The 21,468-nt window shown below is 31.2% G+C and overlaps 1 protein-coding gene across 1 annotated transcript in view; it reads right to left on the reverse strand.

Moving 5' to 3' along the window:
- The window catches only part of Dhc62b (Dynein heavy chain at 62B), a 962,114-nt gene that overhangs the window by 439,132 nt on the left and 501,514 nt on the right, over positions 1-21,468 (reverse strand). The window contains exon 22 of the mRNA XM_070302893.1: positions 4,370-5,764. Within this exon, the coding sequence (XP_070158994.1) occupies positions 4,370-5,764 (1,395 nt within the window). The remainder of the gene's footprint in view (positions 1-4,369; positions 5,765-21,468) is intronic.

The raw sequence follows: 21,468 nt of genomic DNA on the forward strand, positions 1-21,468 counted from the left end.
TATATTATAAAATTTTCTTATGATTATTTCCAATATTAAAAAAAATTATATTTAATAAATTGCAATATATAATTAAAGTAGTAGGACGTATAGCATATTCTAAAATAAAATTATTTTATAATTAAGTAAATGCATAATATACACACATCTAACGCTTTGGAATATATTTAATTGAAGGAAAATTTCTCAAACTCTAAATCGCATAAAACGAACTTACACCAAAGCAAAGTAAAAAAACTTAGCGTGCCCGAGTCGCAAAACAAATTGTCCTATTTATTTGTGTTGTACAATATCTCATATTATGTGAAAATTACTTGCATCATTCAAATAATAAAAGTATTATCATATTAAATATTTACATTTTATATAAAATTCTATTAAGTTTTATACAAAAAGCATGTATAAAATATATATATTGTAACCGTAATTCCTTTTAAATTATTTAAGTAATAATTATTTATTCGGCGGGCGGTTCTTCGATGCCCACGGTACACCTTCGATGCGTATTTTGAATATCGATCTCGCAATCCACAAAGATTCACAGTATCGCAAAATAAACCGAGTTTGGCGCCAGGTACGGCAGGCCGCACCATTCACAATAAACGCAACACCGAAAGACAATCGCAAGACCGATAATTAACGCGACGGCAAAATTCCGCGGCTACTCAGTATACCCGAAATAGTAGAGGGGGACGTTCGGGGGAGACGGGAGAAATCTTGAGAGTCGAGAACACGGGAGCCAAAATGAGCATTCGATATGTTAAAATAGAGATAACAATAATATATTAAAAAAAAACAAGAGTATAGAGCGGTTCGCATAAATAATAGCCTTTGATGACAGTAATTATTTTACAGGCGAATAAGATATATTATTTCCGCGGAGATCGGCACGACCGTGTGCAACAGTATCAAATTACCGGGCATCTTACGCGCTTTAACTCGACTTTTCGGCCGTGAGGATTTCCGCCGTACGAGACTTAATTAGGCCGCGACAACTAAAGAAATCTCTCAAATACGCCGGTAACTACTTTACGCACGCCCGTGAATCCGCTTCGATATAATAGAAAATTCTAGATTGTACGACTCAAATCGGTTCGTTGGTCTGGCTCGCGGTAAGCCGATATACGTCTCGATAATAATGACGGTGACCTTTGCGTTGAAATGCCGAATATATAACTCGAATGACTCGCGGGAACTAATAGTGGGCTCAAAGACACCCGATAGATTTCTTGCATGAATTTTTAGGATTTCGTTTTCTCCTGACTCCAATTTCTTACAATACATACAAGATACGCGCTAACAATACACAGAGATAATACGGAAACTATCGATAACGACTGTGGTGTACGAGTCGCGCGGCGCAATACTTTGTGCGAGTCGAAATATCGATCGCGTGAACGCCAAAATCCCGATAATTCACAACATACAATTAATACAAACGCGAGAATAACATTAATGACTGTCGGCGGCGGCGAAAGATGTAGAGAGAGCAAAAATAGTTAGCAAATCACGCGTCGAGTACAGAAGGCAGGCAGGAGCGGCGCAACGCGCCGCAGCTGACCATCCGACGCGTGACTACCACCGCATGAGTTGCTAACTATTTTTGCTTACAATTCAAAAATTACGCTTCAATTCAAATTTTGGTAAAGGAAAAATTGTCTTAGAATCGTATCAGGAATACGTCATTTTAAGGATGGAAGGTTGTTCTGAAACACTCTGTATATATTATCTACATATATTATCATTCAATATTCACATACATTACTTAAAAAAAAAAATATATATATATATATATATGGTATATAATATATATTCTACAATATTAATTTATAATCAATGTTTAGTGCGATTAGGATTCTTTAGATTTGCAAAGTATGTCCTACAAGATGTATAATTTGAAAGATTTATATAAAATTTTATTAAGTTTTATATGAAAAGAATGTGTCAAAAAGATATATTAATGATTTATGAATCTATTAAAATTTCATTTTATAAATACATATACATTTATATATTATCTACATATATTATCATTCACAAATATTACATCACAATAATATATATATTTATAAAATATATACGTCTTTTGACGCCGTACAACATGACTAATACATTTGCATGTATCGTGTACGTGTTTTCGCGTGTAGCATGATACCACTATATTTCATTGCATGTGTTGTATACATGTATACACGTATAGGACGATGACGACGGAGATGTATCTTAATAAAAATTTTATATAGTTTGACTTTGGATCAAATTACCTCCATTCACGATACATATAGAAAAAAAAATAAAGACGCTTTAATTATATAATTCAAACTCAAGCTATCGATTAAACCTATTAAATCGGTTCAGTCGTTATAGAAGTCCGATAATCTAAGGTTCTCGCAACTGGCCGACTCACGTATAGATATCCGGAGCGCGGTTTCGCGTGAACTTGGCGCGAGATACTACAGTGTCTCTTGATACGTTTTTCACTCCTTACTCTCGCTTACTACTCCTTACTACTCTAATTCCATCAATTATATATTTACGAAATACCATAAAAAAATTAATAAAGAAATGCCCGCACGCAATATATACGAGAAGTCATCGGAACAGACGAATAAATTTTGTGACTTGGACTTGGCGCATTCTCTTTAATTTTAACTTAAGCATGTTTGATAAAGCTTAAAAAATTTCAAAATTTAATTTTAATATAATATATATGCGAGCGCCGAATTTTAAACCTCTGACCGTTCTTAACGTATACACTTATTTTTATTCAACTACAAATTTTGATTTTGATTTTATTTTTTTATTCTATTAATTTTACATATGTTGTAATAACCAGTCAGAACTTAAGGTTTTAAAGTTAGAGCTTTTTCTGCATTATTCTCTTTGATGATTACTGACGTTATGTAATATCTGCGATATACAGGGTATCCTAAACCACCCGTACACTCCTTTTCTTTCAAAAACTAAGCATTTTAAAGAAAAACGTTTTGAACAAAAATTGTATGGTTTTGAGGGGAACATAATATGGTGTCATTAGTTTGACCTTGGATGGCATCGTTAAGGTCAAGTCAAAGACACCTTTAATTTCTTAAATGGAACCCCCTATTTTTATTGCATATTCTTATAGCTTATGTCGAGAGCTTTCCAAAACACTATAATAAAGTATTTTTTCATTAAGTACTTTTTGAGTTAGTTTGTATTTTTATCTGACATATTTTGTTATAAAAAATTAAATATCTTCTAAAATATTTAGTTTTCGATAATCTTACTCAATACTTTTATGTAAAGAATAATGAGACAAATCAATTAGTATAAAAAATAATTGTTTCTAAGAAAATTATTTACAATGTATTTTTTTAAACAATTATTTCTTTTTTTTGCACTAATTGATTCGTTTCATTATTCTATACATAAAAGTATTACGGTAAAATTATCGAAAACTAAATATTTTAGAAGATATTTAATTTTTTATATCAAAATATGTCAGATTAAAATATAAAATAACTTACGCAAAAAGTACTTAATGAAAAAATATTTTATTAGTGTTTTGGAAAGCTCTCAAGGTAAGCTATAAGAATATGCAATAAAAAATAGGGGGTTCCATTTAAGAATAAGGGTGCCCTTGACTTGACCTTAACGATGCCATCCAAGGTCAAACCAATGACACCATCTTATGTTCCCCTTAAAACCATACTATTTTTGTTGAAAACATTTTTCTCTAAAATGGTTAATTTTTGAAAAAAAGGGGTGTACGGGTGGTCTAGGATACCCTGTATAGTTCATATTTTTTAATGTTGCTGAAGATCGTAAAGTTACATTATACATTTAATATCTTAATCATAATATATGTATTTTTTCATTCTTTCTTTAATCTTTAATAAATTATGGTATTTAACTTAATAATTTATAATTAAATTAATCCCGTTTCCCTAATCCGAAATTACACTTGGTCCTGTCCCGTGTAATAAGGATTAAATTTCTATACCAAAAAGATATTGCCGAACGAATATCTAAAACGTACAGCATAAGAACGATCTTCCTGGTCGTTAACCTGTTATTCGGACTTGATAGTTTATTTGATTAGAGACATACATCTTATAACGTATGATTTCGAAAAATACTTGTTACATCTTTCCGACTACCATCTATCCCTCCACAGATTTAAACGTAACATCGATTTAAACATAGATCGATAGTAAGTAAAAAAATAGGAAATTTAATAATTATAAAATCAATAATAGCGTTTTAGTATCAGAAATATTCATTGCAAAAAGATATTTTTAAATTATTAATTTAAATTATTTATATATTTTATATTGTTGTAATTAAAAATCTAAAATATCAATTATGTACATAAATCAGTATATACCTGAGGACGTTCTTAATTTCCTCACGCCATTCTTGCATGCCATATATACTACTGATCTCGGGCTGACAAAGATCATATTTTTTCATTGCGGCAGAGAGTTTTGTCAAACTCTGTCTTCCTGAACCGCCAGTACCAACTAACAGCATGTTTCCGCATGGAATCGCCAAAACACGGCAAATTCTGGCGAGATGTTTAAGCGCATAACGAAAAAGTATGATGTCAATCTTATCGCGATGTGTGTCGTTGTACTCCTCGAGAAACAAAGAAGTTACTTGTTGGTATTCTTCTATCGAAGGAATTTCTTCATATCGCTGATCTTCTGATACAACCTCAATATCCATGAAGCCAAATATTAGGTTATCCAAGCTTTTCTCTGTAATTTCGTTTTGGAATTTGGGTAGATAACCAAACATGAAGTCAAAGCGTTCTTTTAAAATAGTTTCCACTGTATCCTTGATCGTAAAAAACAGCCAGTTTCGGTCGGACTGGTCAATTAAACGATCGCCAAAAACTCGGAACACTTCATGCACCCATAGTCTACCAAAGATTATTCTATTGCCATTCGCAGATTCTTTTCTTAATAATGTGCAACCAGTTATTACTCGTACAAAGTCACGCACGTTGAAAAGATAGTGAGGTTTGAATGGTGTCGGTCGTAAATAATAGATTGCGTTATCAAAAACACGTAAGGTGGCATTTACTATGTCATTAATGATCGGCAATACGCCAGCAGTAAAACCATTTCGTTTCAGCCCAATAAATGCGAGATTTGTAAAAATTCTAAAGAAACTATCACGCGAAAATTTGCATACATTAAACAGATTGAAGTGACGCAAAAATCGCCGATAGATTTCCTGTCTGCTACCACCAGGCAATGCCATCGCACACACAAACATAGTGTCCAAGATGGTGATCGCTTCTGGCTTCTTCAAATCGAACCAAATACCATGATCAAGAAATTGACGCAACAGTTCGATTGGCGGTTGAGCGCCATATATTTCTTTTGCTGGCATATTTACCTCATCTACAAAAATAACGCAGCGCTTGCCTACCGGTGGTGCATATTGATTTCCTCGTTTTTTATGCAGTTTTAACAGGACCAATTCTTGTGTTTGTGCTGCTGTGATTCTTGGTGCGAAAGTAATAAGATTGGGCAAATACTCATCCTCCTTAAGCTTATTTGTTAATAAATCTTTTAAATAAAGGCTTTTGCCAGTACCGGTATCACCATAAAGTAGAAAACATCGTTGATACTTGATATGCGTTGACATAATATTTTGATACTTGATTATATCAATTGTTGGAATAATTGTGCTCGCAATACTCTCTGTATCCAAAATAGGCTCAGTCTTTGCAGTGTCGGAAAAGCGTTTCCAAGATCCTTTGCCACGGAAACTAGTAAATAATAAAAGAAAAATTAATATTATTAATATTAGTCTTGGCAGGAAAGAGAATTTCAATACTACTGTTGTTCATAGAAACCAAATCTTAATACTGCTTTCATGCATGGTCAATACATCGTTAAAAGTTAAATTCCATTTTACATTTTTAATTTAAATTTATAATACTGCTAAATGCAATGAAAGTCACATTTAGAGTCACACTTGTTTGAGCACCTAACAATTGCAAAACCACCGGTTGAACGTGTACTATTAAATATATTGAGATTGCTCGATTAAGCACAGAATTATTGGACACTACTAATTCGGACATTAGACAATTGAATATCATGATTGGATATCGTACTGTTATCTTATGCAACAAACCATTGAAATATATTCTTCTAAAAATAAAATTAAAAAATATAAAGAAATACGCCAAGTATAGGTACAAAAAAATACCAACTTGTACGCAACAAAAAGTTTAATATTTATCCCTAAAATAAAACTTTCAAAAAAATTTTTCCTTGAAAAATAATTTTCATAAAAAATAAAAAAATAAAAAGTAATTTTCCTCTAAAAAATAACTCTAAACAATAAAAAACTTTAAAAAATCAAAAATCAAAACTAAATATGAAATCAAGTTAACTAGCCAAGTACATAGAAGCGATTCAGTTTGTGAAGATTTATATAATTTGAAATAGTATTTGTCATATAAAATTAATCTTACATTTATAGAAATTTTATAGATTTCTCGAGAAAATTAAAATGCATTTTATTTTTGTTAAAAAATTACACTATTATGTTCCAAATAAATATTTTGTATAATATATAAAATGGCAGTATTATATTGCGGATTTTATTACAAATAGTAAATCATAAAATTACTTAATTCTTACTGTAATAACGTCGATTACATTGATCACCAATTTCGAATTTAAAAGTGCCCCGTGCTAAATTGATCGACTTGTTTTGAAATTAGTCATAAGCTTTATCAGATAGACCCGGGACAAAAAAAATTAAAATTAAAGTGACATTAAGAAACTTGGTATGTCCGGGTCGTATTATAAATCATATATTATTATTAATATTTATATTGATAATAATTTTTGATAATCTTTTGCAAATTTTTATTTCAGATCAAGCATGCCAAGTATTTGTATGTCACTTTAATTTTAATCCTTTTCCTTCCGGGCCTATGGTGAAGGCTCTGGTAAAGCTTATAATTAATTTCAAAACAAGTCGATCAGTTTGGCACAGAGCACTTTTAAACTCGAAATTGGTGATTGATGTGATCGATATTATTGTAGTAAGGGTTAAGTAGTTTTATGATGTACTATTTGTAATAAAATCCGCAAATAGTGCTATTTTATATATTATACACGATGGGGCATTTATATTGAGACACCTAAATATCTAAAAAATAAAGCAAGATAGAAAGAAATGTTTCAGACAAAAGTTGTTCGGTTCTAAGGGGGTCATAAGATGGTGCCATTAGTTTGATCTAGGGTGGAGACGCTTCGGAGATTGCAATGTCAATCTTGTTTTATTTTCTTTACACTAATTGATGTCTCTCATTTTTTGAGCTTAAAATATTAAGTTAACATTATTGCAAAATAAATAATTTTATGAGATATTTCATAGTTTATGTAAAATTATGTCGAAGTAAAGTAATAAAATAAAGTATAAAATATCTCGTAAACTATTAAATTTTTGGCCATTATACCTCTATAATTTTTTATACAGAATATTGCAAGGAATCGATTTATGTAAAAAAATTGGGATGTTTCCATTAAAAGAAAAACAAGATTGAAATCTCCGAAGCGCCTCCACCCAAGGTCAAATTAATGGCACCATCTTATAACCCCCTTAGAACCGAACAACTTTTGTCTAAAACAATTCCTTCTATCTTGCTTTATTTTTTAGATATATAGGTGTCTCGCTATAAATGCTCCACCCTGTATATAATATTTATTTGGGAGGGACATAAAAGCGTAATTTTATAAAAATAAAATGCATTTTCATTTTCTCGCGAGAATCTATAATATTTCTATAAATGCAAGATTGATTTATGACAAATACTATTTCAAGTTACAAACCCTGATTTCATATTTAGTTTTGATTTTTTAAAGATTTTTATTTTTTAGAATTGTTTTTTTAGAGAAAAATAAATTTTTAGTTTTTTATTTTTTATGAAAATTATTTTTCAAGGGAAAATTTTTTAAAATTATTTTTTAGGTATAAATATTAAACTTTTGGTTGTGTACAAATTGGGATTTTTTTATATATTTGCAGTATTTTTTTATCTTTGTTAGGTTCTTTTTTAGAAAGATATCATTGCTTTTTGTAATAAAGTTTTTAGGGAATATTAAACTTTCTGTTGCGTACTAGTCGGGATTTTTTTATGTTTATATATAAATGTAATTAATATTTTTAGTTTAACTTACAAATTGTTAAACAATGAGTTTATGTTAATGCAGCAAAATAGGTCTTGTGGGAATTCTACCAAAAATATCATAAAACAATATTGAATACATATTTTTATTCATCTTTTAACCCCCTATCGTCTATCTTTGAACATAAGCCTCTCCCAACTCTCGCCATCAATTTCTATTTTGCGCTAAGCGTTTCCAGTGCAATCCTGCAGTCATCTTGAAATCATCACTCCATCTCATTTGGGGGCGTTCTCTTGTTCTTTGTCCTAAGTATGGTCTCCATTGTTGGATTACTGTGTTCCATTTATTCTTTTTTTGTCTGATAGTGTGACTCGCAAAGCTCCATTTAATCACTTTTGTTGCTACGTCTTCCACTTTTGTTTGTTCTCTTATTCGAATGTTTCTTTTTGTGTCTGCAGTTTCACCCTCAGCATCATCCCTTCCGTAGCCCTTTCTGTTTTCGACAATTTTCCATGTTGCTTTTTGTGAGTGTCCAGGTTTGGCAACCATATGTCAATATTGGTAAGACACATTAGTTGAAAATCTTACTTCTTAGGTATAATGTTATTTTATAATTCTTGAAGGCCTATGACAATTTTTCAAACCCTGCCCATGCCAACCTTGTTTTTCTTGTTTCCGCAGTTTGATTTTCTTTATTTAATTTGAGGGTCTATCCTAGACATATGTATTCCTTTATTTCCTCCAAAATATAGCCATTAACAGTCACATCCCCTTTTTCATCCGTATTTGTCATTATCTTAATTTTTTGCATATTCATTTTTAGACCGATTGTCTCTGATGCCGTTGCTAGTTGGCTGATCAGGGCCTGAACTTCTTCAAATATGTTAGCAATTAGGATGATATCATCGGCAAATCTCAGATGATTTAGCTTCATGCCATTTATGTTAATATTGTAATCCAATTTAATGTTTTCTTCTATTGCCAACGTAAACAATTTTGGAGACATTACATCTCCCTGTCTAACTCCTTTTTTAATTATGAGGGGATTGGTGTTCTCTTCTATTTGTATAGTCATTATTGTTTCCTTGTAGATATTATATATTAAGCTTCTATATCTCGAATCAATTTGGCAGTATTCTACGGCCCATAGTTCGACGCTGTCAAATGCTTTCTCATAGTTTACGAAAACAAAATATAGAGGGAGATGATATTTATTTGCTTTTTCTATCAGTATCTTTATGGTTAAGAGATGATCGGATGTACTGTAGCGTTTGCGGAAGTCGGCCTGTTCCACTGGTTAATAGTTATCCATTTGGGATGTTAGCCTGTTGCTAATGACTTTCATAAAGAACTTGTACATTTGTGACAGTAAGGAAATAGATCGATAGTTTTTTATGTCATTCCTATCTCTCTTTTTGTACGACAACACAACTAGGTTGTTGCTCCATCCTTTCAGGATTTCTCCTTTGTGCAAACATTCATTAAATAGGTTTTTTAATATTGGCATTATGACATCTTTCCCCTCTTTCAATATTTCTGCTATTACTCCATCTGAGCCTGGCACCTTATTGTTCTTTAGGTTTCTCAGAGTTTGTTCAATTTCAAACTCTTCGATGTCAGGTATTTCTTCAGACCGAATATTTTTTATTTCCTTCTGGAGATTTTCTTTTGTCCGTATGTCTGGATTTTTCTTTGAGCAGTACACATCTTTATAGAAATCTTCCATTATTAAGAGTATTTTATTTTTGTCTTTCTCTTCCTTTCCATCTGGGTCCTTTATGGATATTATTCTGTGATTACCAAGTGTTGGTCAGGCACTTTAGGCTTTTATTTTTTTCTATAATTTTTTCAGTTAAAGTTTCGTTGTGCCTTTTTATGTCTTCTTTGAGTTTCTCTTTTATAGTCTTGTTTAGTTCACTATATTCCATTATATTTCTCTTTCCTTTTGTTAACATCAGCTTTCTTTTATTCATTAGTTGTTTTGTTTCTTCGCTTAACTTATCTTCTTTTGTTTTGGTCCGTTTAGCAACTTTCATTCCAGCTTCTAAAAGTTGTTTACTTATCGTATTGTTGATTTCCGCTATGTTACTGTGGCGGCTTTTCCGATCCGCTTCTATACTTTCTTTCAGAATTTTTCTGAGTTCCTTTTCTTGCATTCTTAACTTTTTTATTAATTAATGAATATTTTTATTAATTAACTTTATAAAGAATGATGAAATGAATAAAATCATATCAAAGCACTTCTATAACGGCTACAAACATTTTATTTAAAATTACCTGCAACTTTTAATTCTGAAAATGTGAATATTTATTTATATTTTATATGTAAATATATTTTATATATTAATGCGTAAATAATATTTTTAGGTCACTTACAAATGGCTAAGCAATAAGTTGCATGTTTATGTTAATATAACAAGACAAATCTTGTAGAAACTAACAAAAATATTATATATATAGTTGAATTAAAAACGAGTTAGAGCCTGAAATAAAAATGTTAAGCATTAGTTAAAGACGAGAAATAAGGTAATAATTTTGTTTATAAAGTATATAATAAAGGTTATTTATTTTCTTGGATTAAATACTTTGAAGATAAGATTTAGTTTATTTAACTTTTTTTAACATAATGGTTGAACCCATTTTTTTAAGGAAATGAGAAACGTGAACGTGGAATTGATGGTTTATTCGGATAGAGCTGCCTTTTGCAATATAATGTTATCGGAAAGCATTAGAATATCTGTCATCGACAAAAGATAATTCAAATTTGAATCAAAATGAGGAGGAAGAATCGATTAGTGATAAATTGCAGATTTTATTAGAGGATCATATAAAAGTTTATAATAATTTGGCAGCTGCGTAGATTAAAACAGAAGTCTATGATGCAGCTTTAAAAAATGTGAAACATGTTTCGAGATATCAACCACAAAATGATAAAGACTATTTAGAAAAGGTATTGCAAAAATCCTAATCTTTTTATTTACTATATTTAATACTTTTTTTAAATAAGACATATATTCTTGATTTATATTTTACATATGGAAAATTCAAATATGTGTGTACATATTACGTCCTGCCAATTTCACGATTCCGAAATTACGGCAAGGATTGTCGATTGGCAATAATAATAAGTCTTTCAAATGGAACATCTAGCACCACATAACGTTTTAAACTTTAAACATTTCATCATTTATCAGTAAATATATCTATGAGTAACCGCGAGAAAAACAAGAAGAAATCACGCCAATCAATAGATATTCCATATATAGAAAAACTTTCCAGCGAAAGAACAAATAACCAGCGAAACGACGATGAAATCACCTTACGAAATATCTAACAAAATAACCGCATCATAATCGATAGAAATCATAGAAAAATAAGACTTTTGTTATTCACCTCAGAATCACGTACGCAAAGCCCGCTGGAAAATGATTTAACCCTCGATCTATCAACGAACTATAAAAAAGGAGCTCGCGAGACCCACACGTTCAGTTCAGTACTGTTCAGTTCACTTCATTTCAGTTTTTATTTAGTTTTTGTTAGTCTGTCAGAAAAGACGTTTATCGCAGTTTTTCAGAGTCATCCAGTTAACGACTGAGTTTATCAGTAAGCAAGTCATTCAGCAAGTCAATCTCTAAGTCAATTAGTTAGTCAGTTCTCAGTGCAATTATTAAAAATCGTTTACATCACGAATTCTGACCAGTGTCCTACGCCATATCTCTCGACCACGAATAACCCATTTCCACACTCACCTACTTTTATACTTTGTTTTTATATTCTTTCTAAAAGATAATCAAAGATATTGTATTTACCAGCCAGAATTCAGATCTTAACATTAGAGCCTTTCCAAATCAGTCTGGCTGATATCCCCCGAACCATTGTAACACCCGCGAAGCAATAAGCTCAACACAAACACACGCACATTCATACGATTAATGTTATGATCTTAACAAATATATAACATGTTTTCGAACTTTCACTTTTCCTAATGAATAAAATTATATTTTTACTCAAATAATTAATTGTTTCTTGACCTCTCTCTCATTCCCAGCGAAAAGATTGCACAAGGTTCCATCCCGCGTAAAAGAGATTAAATTCTCTTACCGAAAAGGGACCACCGAGCTAACGTCTGAATAACCAGCATAATAGCGATTCAGTCGTTTACCTGCTTTTCAGACCTGTCAGTTCGTTCGACCCAAATCCAAATGCCACGAGACGTTTAACTTCGGGATAATAAAAGATAGTTGTTGCGCCCTACCGTCATTTTTCCCCGAGTCTGGACGTAACAATATACAGGGTATTTGAAAAAAATGTTATCCCCTATAATCTTCAGAAGTACGCACTTTCATAAAAAATGACCCGAACAAAAGTTGTAGAGATCATAAAGGACTATCTTTTGATGACCTTGAACTTGACCTTGAACTTAATCTTGAGGGTCAATTGAAGGTCAACTTTATTTTCTTAAATAGAAACCCCCATTTTTTATTGCAAATTCTTATGGCTTATCTCAAGAGCTTTTCAAAACATTATAATAAAGTATTTTTGCATTAAGTACTTTTTGAGTTATATCTTATTCTAACATATTTTGATATGAAAACTATACTGTAATTGTCCTCAATTCAAACGTCAACCGATCTGAGCTCGATGAAATACATACTCCCTCCGTTTTTTGCCAACCTGCGGTGAGCAGCAGTCGGGAATAAAAAATAAAATATCTCGTAAAATATTTACTTCTCAATAATCTTACCGTAATACTTTTATGTAGAGAATAATGAGACAAATCAATTAACATAAAAAAAGTGTTTTTACTTCCGACTGCTGCCAACCGCAGGTTGGCAAAGAACGGAGAGAGTATGCGTTTCATTATGCTCGACTGCTGCCAACTGCAGGTTGGCAAAAACGGACAGAGTATGCGTTTCACCGAGCTCAAATCGGTTGACGTTTTGGTTGAGGATAATTATATGAAGCACTACAGTTCTTGCAATTTATTCTATAAACGACTTCCGTTCTATTACTAATAGGCAGCACATCCTTACCACGTTTAATCTTACATTACATTACCTTTTGTTGAAGGTTTGAGTGACAATATCGGTCGGTTTTTTAAGGATATGGGTTTTAATGTTGTCTACAATGTACCTAAACAATTGAACTCATTGATTAATATTATTATAATATAAATCGTGTCAGTAAAAGCTGAGCGGTTTATGTCACAAAATGATGCGAAAGAAGGTCTCTAAGATTATAGTTGTAATGTGTCGGAAATTATAGTTGTAACTTACATACACGAAACGCAACGCACATGTCGACGGTCAAAATTATTTTACAAGATGCAAGATCTAGACTCACTAACTATCGGCGAGGTAATGAGAAATAATCGTTAAAAGAACAGGGTGAGAGTATAAAAACACACGTTACTGCTAACAACAAACAACGGCGCAAAACTATAAGATCAGAGAAGATCGTCAAACGGTAAAATTTTTAAGTTACTAAATAAATAAATAAATAATATATAACTAAATTACAATATAGCACTGTCTATGATACAATAAATAAGTGGTAAATAAATAACCATAAAATGGTCTGGTCAATGTAAAGTCGAAAAATAAAACAAATAGTTGTCGTTGAAAAGTGTTGTTAAATATGGTAATTAAATTAATTCATAAGTGAAAAGCGATACTATGCCTTGTCGTTAGATAAGTAAACAGCGCAATAATAATAACATTAGAAGGTTGTCCAGTACAGTAAGATATGAAATAATCATAAAAAATACAATGAAAACATATTAAATATGAAAAATCCTAAATATAACAAATGTCAAGTATGGTAAAAATTAAAATTATATAGAGGATATAAAACAAATGTCAAGTGTGGTAAAATAAAACCCAAACTGGAGGTATAGTGCAATAAATGAATTAGATAAATAATATACACATAAAATGAATTGAAAAGTGCGAATAAAAATATGGTCGAAAATCAGATTTTAGAGAGTTTATCAAGTACCGTCAAATACGTCTCTGGAAGACATTCGGTGTCCGTTTGTAGATGTAAACTGTCTTTTTCTCTGTTTATATGTATAAACTCAGAAATCAATCGCTTATATAAATGTGATTCATTATCTATCATAGTATTTCTATTCTATCCCAATTAAAGTTATGATTAAGAGTAATTCTGTGATCTATTATGACAGAGTGACTGGTCGTATTTCTACGAATATGATTTCTATGTTCAACTATTCTCGTGTGTAGTTGTCTCATAGTCCGTCCAACGTAAGACGCATCACAGTTGACACATTTGACTTTTCTTCGCGCTGATGATGGCCAAAAGAAGGGCCGAAACGTCCGCTTCCGTTTTTGGCGATTTCTGTTATTTTAAATAAATATTTTTGCGTCCCCATTACTGCGCTTGGCTCTTTTTCCATTTTGTTTCGATATTTGATTTTAATCGATAAGAGCCTTACATTTATATCTTATTTTTAATATACGCAGGCTGAAATAATGCGTTTTTTTTCATTCTTTCACTACATTGGATTTTTTTTGGACATAATTCTGTACTATTGTTTAAATCATAGATTAAATATAGGAAGATTATTATTAAGAATAGATTAAAACCCGAGTTTTTATGGAAATGCATTAGACTTAACATTGTTCCCTCGCATTTGTCGACCTTCTTGTTTAATTTTGAGACTAATCTTTTTAACCAGAGATCTGTTGAGTACTTTAAATGCTGTAGATGTGGTTTTATCAAAAAGTTAATACAAATCAAGCTTTCTGACACATATTCAAGTATTAGATCAGCACACATACATATTTATTAGGTGTACAACTTTGCTTGCGCCGTTTTCCTGTAGATGGCTTTAGCGGTAAATAGTGGTCGAAATAAATAGATCATAGACGTCATGCAATAAACTTGGGCATCTGTCAACATAACCCCATAGAAATTACATATATACATGTTTACATATATACTTAATGAGATTCGAATATCTTGAGTCAATTCTCGCCATGTCCATTGCCTCCAGAACTGCCCAGGTCTCGACCGAGTCGAATGCTTTCTGGAAGTCTACGAATGCCAAACTGAGTGCGATGTTATATTCTGTGCATTTTTCTATTAGTGTGTGCATGATCTGTAGGTGGTCAACAGTACTATATGCCTTTCTGAAGCCTGCTTGTTCGACCGGTTGAAAGAAGTTATTTATTTGTTAGTCGTTTTGTGATTATTTTTTACAGTAGTTTGTATATGACGCTGAGTAGGCTGATGGACCTGTAATTTGTAATCTTAGCGGGATCACCCTTTTTAAACAGTAGGATAACCTTGGCATTCTGCCAAACTTCTGGAATTTTCCTTTTTCTAAGCATCTGTTAAACAGCGCACATAATGCTCCTTCCAGTTTAGCTTCTCCCGCTTTTAGCATCTCACTTGTCACACGGTCTTGACCCAGGCTTCTACGATTCTTTAGCTCTTTCAGCGCTGCTCTGAGTTTCGTTCTCGTTATTTCCGGGATTTCTTTTGACCTGACTTGGTTTCTCTGGGTGTTTTTTGGTTTAGGAATAGATTCATTATATAGTTCTTCGTAGAAGTCATGGACGATGTTCACAATGTCGTCTTTTTCGTGCACTGTTATTCCATTGCTGTTTTTCATGCAATGAATCCTTGCTGTTCTTTTGGCTAGTTTTGATCAAAGAACCTTAAGGTTCATGTTGTCTTCAATTGCCTGTTCTATTGCGCGCGTTCTATAAGCTCTCACGTCTCTGCGTATAGCCTTTTTTACTTCTTTGTTGAGTTGTTTATAACTTGGGGAGTCTCTGTTAACCCTTCTCCTCTCCTCTATAAGCTTTGTCGTATTCAGAGTATTATACTATACAAAAAAATGAATACAGAGATATTAAACCGAGTAGATACTTTTACCACTCTCCTAGTCATCCACATGGTACATGCGGGAAATCTCAGGGATTTTCATTTAATCCGCAAAACAATGCTATTGAGATTCGAATCGACCCACACATTTGTAAAAATAAAGCACATCCACTACACATTAATGATAAGCGGTTTATTAATCTGTCGTTCACATTTATCCCTGAGGATGTTCAAAGCTTATTACAACTAGGGGTTGTTTTAGCCTTTCTATTACTAATAAGGAAAAACTAACTATAGAGTTTATCAAAAATATCGAAAGCAATCTCATGAAACTTTCTTCAGCAACTCAAATAGCTATTAGAAATCGTTCTGTAAATATTATTAATAATCTTCCGAATTACTCCATTCCGAATAATAAGTTCAACACACACATTAAACAATTAATTTTTGCTACTAAAAAATTTTTGAACACAATGAGAACGTGATTGTCACTCGCGCCGACAAGGGGGATATCACAATTGCCCTTGATAAGAGCGAATATTTTAATAAAATCAAAGAACTATTAAAAGACAATAATATGTACATTATATTTTTAAAAAATCCTACCAATAAGCTTACGTCACCTTTTACTTACAAATTTCTCAATTTCAGCGATGGTATTTTACCAAGAGCATATGGACTCCCTAAGGTTCATAAATCTAACTGTCCGTTTAATTGTTTCATCCCTTAATAGTCCTTTATACAATTTAGCTTCTTTCATTTATCGCATATTACTAAAAAGCTTTCCCATTGCTCATAGTCACATTAACAATAGTTTTGAACTCGTGAAGAAACTTTCTGACATAACAATCAATAATGATTTTCTTCTCATTTCATTAGACGTCATTTCCTTATTCACTAATATCCATACCCAAATAGCGATCGACAGCACCTCTTCTAAATGGAATTACATTTCTAATAATTGCAACATATCACATTCTAAACTCATTACTGCTGTCAGATTGATTTTAGATTCAATTTTTTTTACTTTTAATGGGGTAATTTACAAACAAACATTCGATACTCCCATTGGTTCCCCATTGTCCCCCATTATCGCAGACATAGTTCTTCAAGATCTGAAATCTAAAGCTCTTGAGTCTTTGAAATTTACCCCTCCATTTTTTGTCAGATATGTGGATGACATTGCAATGGCAGCCCCCTCTACCCTTCTCAACTATACTCTAAACATTTTCAACACATTCCATCCACGACTACAATTCACAATTGAGATTGGTGAAGAAAATAGACTTAATTTTTTAGATACCATAGCCCTAATAATCCTAATTTTTTAGTTACCATAATCCTAAATGATAACTAGTTGACTTTTGATTGGTACCATAAACCTACTTTCCCAGGGAGATATTTACATTTCATGTCGAATCACCCTCTGTGTCAGAAGAGGGGCACTGTCATTAGTCTGATTGACAGAGTGATTCGGTTGTCACATCCTACGTTTCATCGAAAAAACTTCGAATTAGTCGTGGAAATTTTGATGAATACTGGTTATCCTCTTGAATTTGTTTTCGGTGTCCTGTTCGAACGCCTTAAAACTCTTTTTCACAACATTAATTCTAATTTTGACAACGATAAACATAGTGAAGAATCTGAGAGAGTTTCTTATTTTACGATACCTTACGTTCCTTTAATATCTGAACAATTTAAAAATATAACTAAAGATCTAAACATGAAACTCTCATACCGCAGTCTTAACAAAATGAATAAGTTTATCAAAGTGCATAAAGACTCCTGCCCACAATCGGCCCGCAACAATGTTGTCTATAAAATCAATTGCGTCAACTGTGATGCGTCTTACGTTGGACAGCTATGAGACAACTACACACGAGAATAGCTGAACATAGAAATCATATTCGTAGAAATACGACCAGTCATTCTGTCATAACAGATCACAGAATTACTCTTAATCATGACTTTAATTGGGATAGAATAGAAATACTAGATAATGAACCACATTTACATAAGCGATAGACTTCTAAATTTATACATATAAAAAGATAAAAAGATAGTCTAAATCTACAAACGGACACCGAATGTCTTCCAGAGGCGTATTTGACGCTACTCAACAAACTCTCTAAAATCTTATTTTCAACCGTATTTTTATTCGCACTTTTCAATTTATTTTATGTGTATTTTATTTATCTAATTTATTTATTGCACTATACCCCCAGTTTGAGTTTTATTTTACCACACTTGACATCTGTTTTATATCATCCATATAATTTTAATTTTTACCATACTTGACATTTGTTATATTTAGGATTTTTCATATTTAATATGTTTTCATTGTATTTTTTATGATTATTTCATATCTTACTGTACTGGACAACATTCTAATGTTATTGTTATTGCGTTGTTTACTTACCTAATGACAAGGCATTATATCGCTTTTTACTTATGTATTAATTTAATTACCATATTTAACAACACTCTTCAACGACAACTATTCGTTTTATTTTTCGACTTTACATTGACCGTATCATTTTATAGTTATTTATTTACCACTTATTTATTGTATCATAGACAGCGCTATATTGTAATTTATTTATATATTAGTTTAGTAACTTAAAAGTTTTACCGTTTGACGATCTTCTCTGATCTTATTGTTTTGCGCCGTTGTTTGTCGTTAGCAGTAACGTTTGTTTTTATCCTCTCACCTTGTTCTTTTAACGATTATTTCTCATTACCCCGCCAATAATCAGTGAGTCTAGATCTTGCATCTTGTGAAATAAGTTTGACCGTCGACTTGTTGCGTCCCGTATATGTAAGTTACAATTCAACAATTTCCGACACATTACAACTATAATCTCAGAGACCTTCTCTCGCGTCATTTTGTGACATAAACCGCTCAACTTTTACAGACACGATTTATATTATAATAATATTAATATATCAACATGCTGGAGTCAATTTACGACCAGAAAATCGAGGATTTTTTTCTCGTGACGACTTCGATACCTTGGAAAATGGTTGTTGCCTTTATGAATGGCCTGAGAGATCTGCGTTTTTTATCATTTGTTACTACGTAACTATGCGCTTTTGTTTATAACTAACTGCGATGCTTTTTTTATTTATAATTTTTTTTTTTTTGCGTTGATGATGGCTAAAAGAAGGGCCAAAACGTCCGTTTTCGCTTTTCGCGATTTCTATAATTTTAAATAAATATTTTTGCGCCCCCATTATTGCGCTTGGCTCTTTTACCACTTTGTTTCGATATTTAATTTTAATCATTATTATTAATAATAATTTAATAATAATTATGAATAATAATTTAATAATTATTATTAATAATAATTTACTAATAATTATTAATTATTTATTAGGTTGCGTAACTATAAATATGACTATGCAGTTTATTTATTTATATATCTGTGTAGCTACAATAATTACATATTTGTTTGCTATAATTATGGCTTTGCATTATATATATTTGTCTGCGTAGCTATAATTATGGCTTTGCAGTTTATATATTTGTCTGCGTAGCTATAATTATGGCTATACAGTTTATATATTTGTCTGCATAGCTATCATCATGGCTATGCAGTTTATATATTTGTCTGCATAGCTATAATTATGGCTATACAGTTTAAATATTTGTCTGCATAACTATAATAATGATTATGTAAAAGTTTATATATTTGAGTTTAGATATTATTATTTCAGTCTCTCTCTCTCCCTCTCTTGTAATTATATGTATGATTAATCAAAAAGATTGCAGCGGATATACTTGCAAGAATACAAGATATATTGGAATTGCATGATAAGTATATAATTCTGTAATATATTTTATATATGTTTTATATAATAATAATAATAAAAATTTTGGCATACATATATAGTATGAAGAAATACGAGGGCAAAAAGAGAAGAATGAGCAGCTTGTTGTATTACACGTATTGGCAGCATGATTGCGCCACACTTATGTGCTTATTATTGGCAGCAATGTTGCGCTTTATCTGTGAAGATGGAGAACAGAAAGATGGACATCAATGGATAATAATGTAATAAGATGGACATCAATGGATAATAATGTAATAAGATGGACATCAATGAAGATAAAGGAGACAAGAAGGATTTCAAGAAAAAAAAAGATAAATCAAGAATTAAAGAAGAATTTTATGAAGAAAGAAGATAAATCAAGATTTTATTTATATGTATTTATTTATATTTATATTTATTGAATTTTTGTTTGTTTATATATAATTTTATAATTTATGTATTTGTATATATAATATAATTATTATTTATTTATGTAAAATTATTTAATTATATAAAATTAAAATTATATAACAGTATATTTATAAGAGAGATATTATATATATAAAGTTTTCTTCAGATAACACGAAGAAAGAAGAGGAATAATAAAAATATCGGAAGACAAAGTAATAATGCATAAAACCTATCACGCTATAGAAAGCAACAAAATACAACAGCATGTTCTACAGGAAACAACGAACAAATATTAAAAGTAGCAAGAAAGCAATTGTCGCATAAAAAACAAAAACCCATTAAATATGCAGCAGTAAATAATGCACATGTTTCACAAGATGTAACTAATGCGTTTTTATTCAATAAGCAAACATTACATGCTAGTAATGAGTAATGTATTATCGATCCCCGAAATTCCACAATCTGATATTGATACACATAGAAATAAGTTATCACAACAATTTTATTTAACTATATCGTCCTTTATGGATATTGCTTGTGGTATTTGTAAAAAATTATATTATAAAAAACAAATATATATCACGAAAATATCCCTTACAACGATAGATATTTTTCCTGCTGAGTTACGCGAATTAAATGAAATAATTACATGTTTTCGTGGTGTCAATTTGATAAAAAAAGGCAAAGTTCCAACACAAGCATATTGGAATGCTTTTGATTGCATATTGATATGTTTTTAAATGAAATTCTAAATGTTATACAATATTTAAGTGACATCGAATAAAGACTTTTATCAAGAATTGTTCCATTTATAAAAATTATTAAATTAGGTGGACGATTCGGTCAATCAGATTTTCGAGGGCAAGCTGTTTTATTTACACAAAATATAGAAAAAATATCGGAGCAATTACCATTACCAATTACGAGAATAGATATGATTATTGTATGTGAACAACTTGAAAATGTTCAACGATGCCGAAAATTCCAAATAAACGTGCAAAATTTATCAGCTGTTTTATTGTGATTAAATCAAAATAATCCTTTATATCGAAACATTAATATTAATTTTGATGCTGCAAATCTTGATATTTCACAAATATGTCAAGTAATCATAACACAGGACAATAATACAAATATTGATGTTAATAATTTTGTCCCATCCACAGAACAGGTAATAAATAAAACTGATTTGATCGAAATAGCTGGGAATAGAGCAATAATTAGAGATTCCATACAACAAGGTCATAAT

Source organism: Polyergus mexicanus, unplaced genomic scaffold, assembly GCF_030449975.1.
Source record: "Polyergus mexicanus isolate NDT 795.1 unplaced genomic scaffold, iyPolMexi1.0 SCAF_10, whole genome shotgun sequence".
Lineage (NCBI taxonomy): Eukaryota > Metazoa > Arthropoda > Insecta > Hymenoptera > Formicidae > Polyergus > Polyergus mexicanus.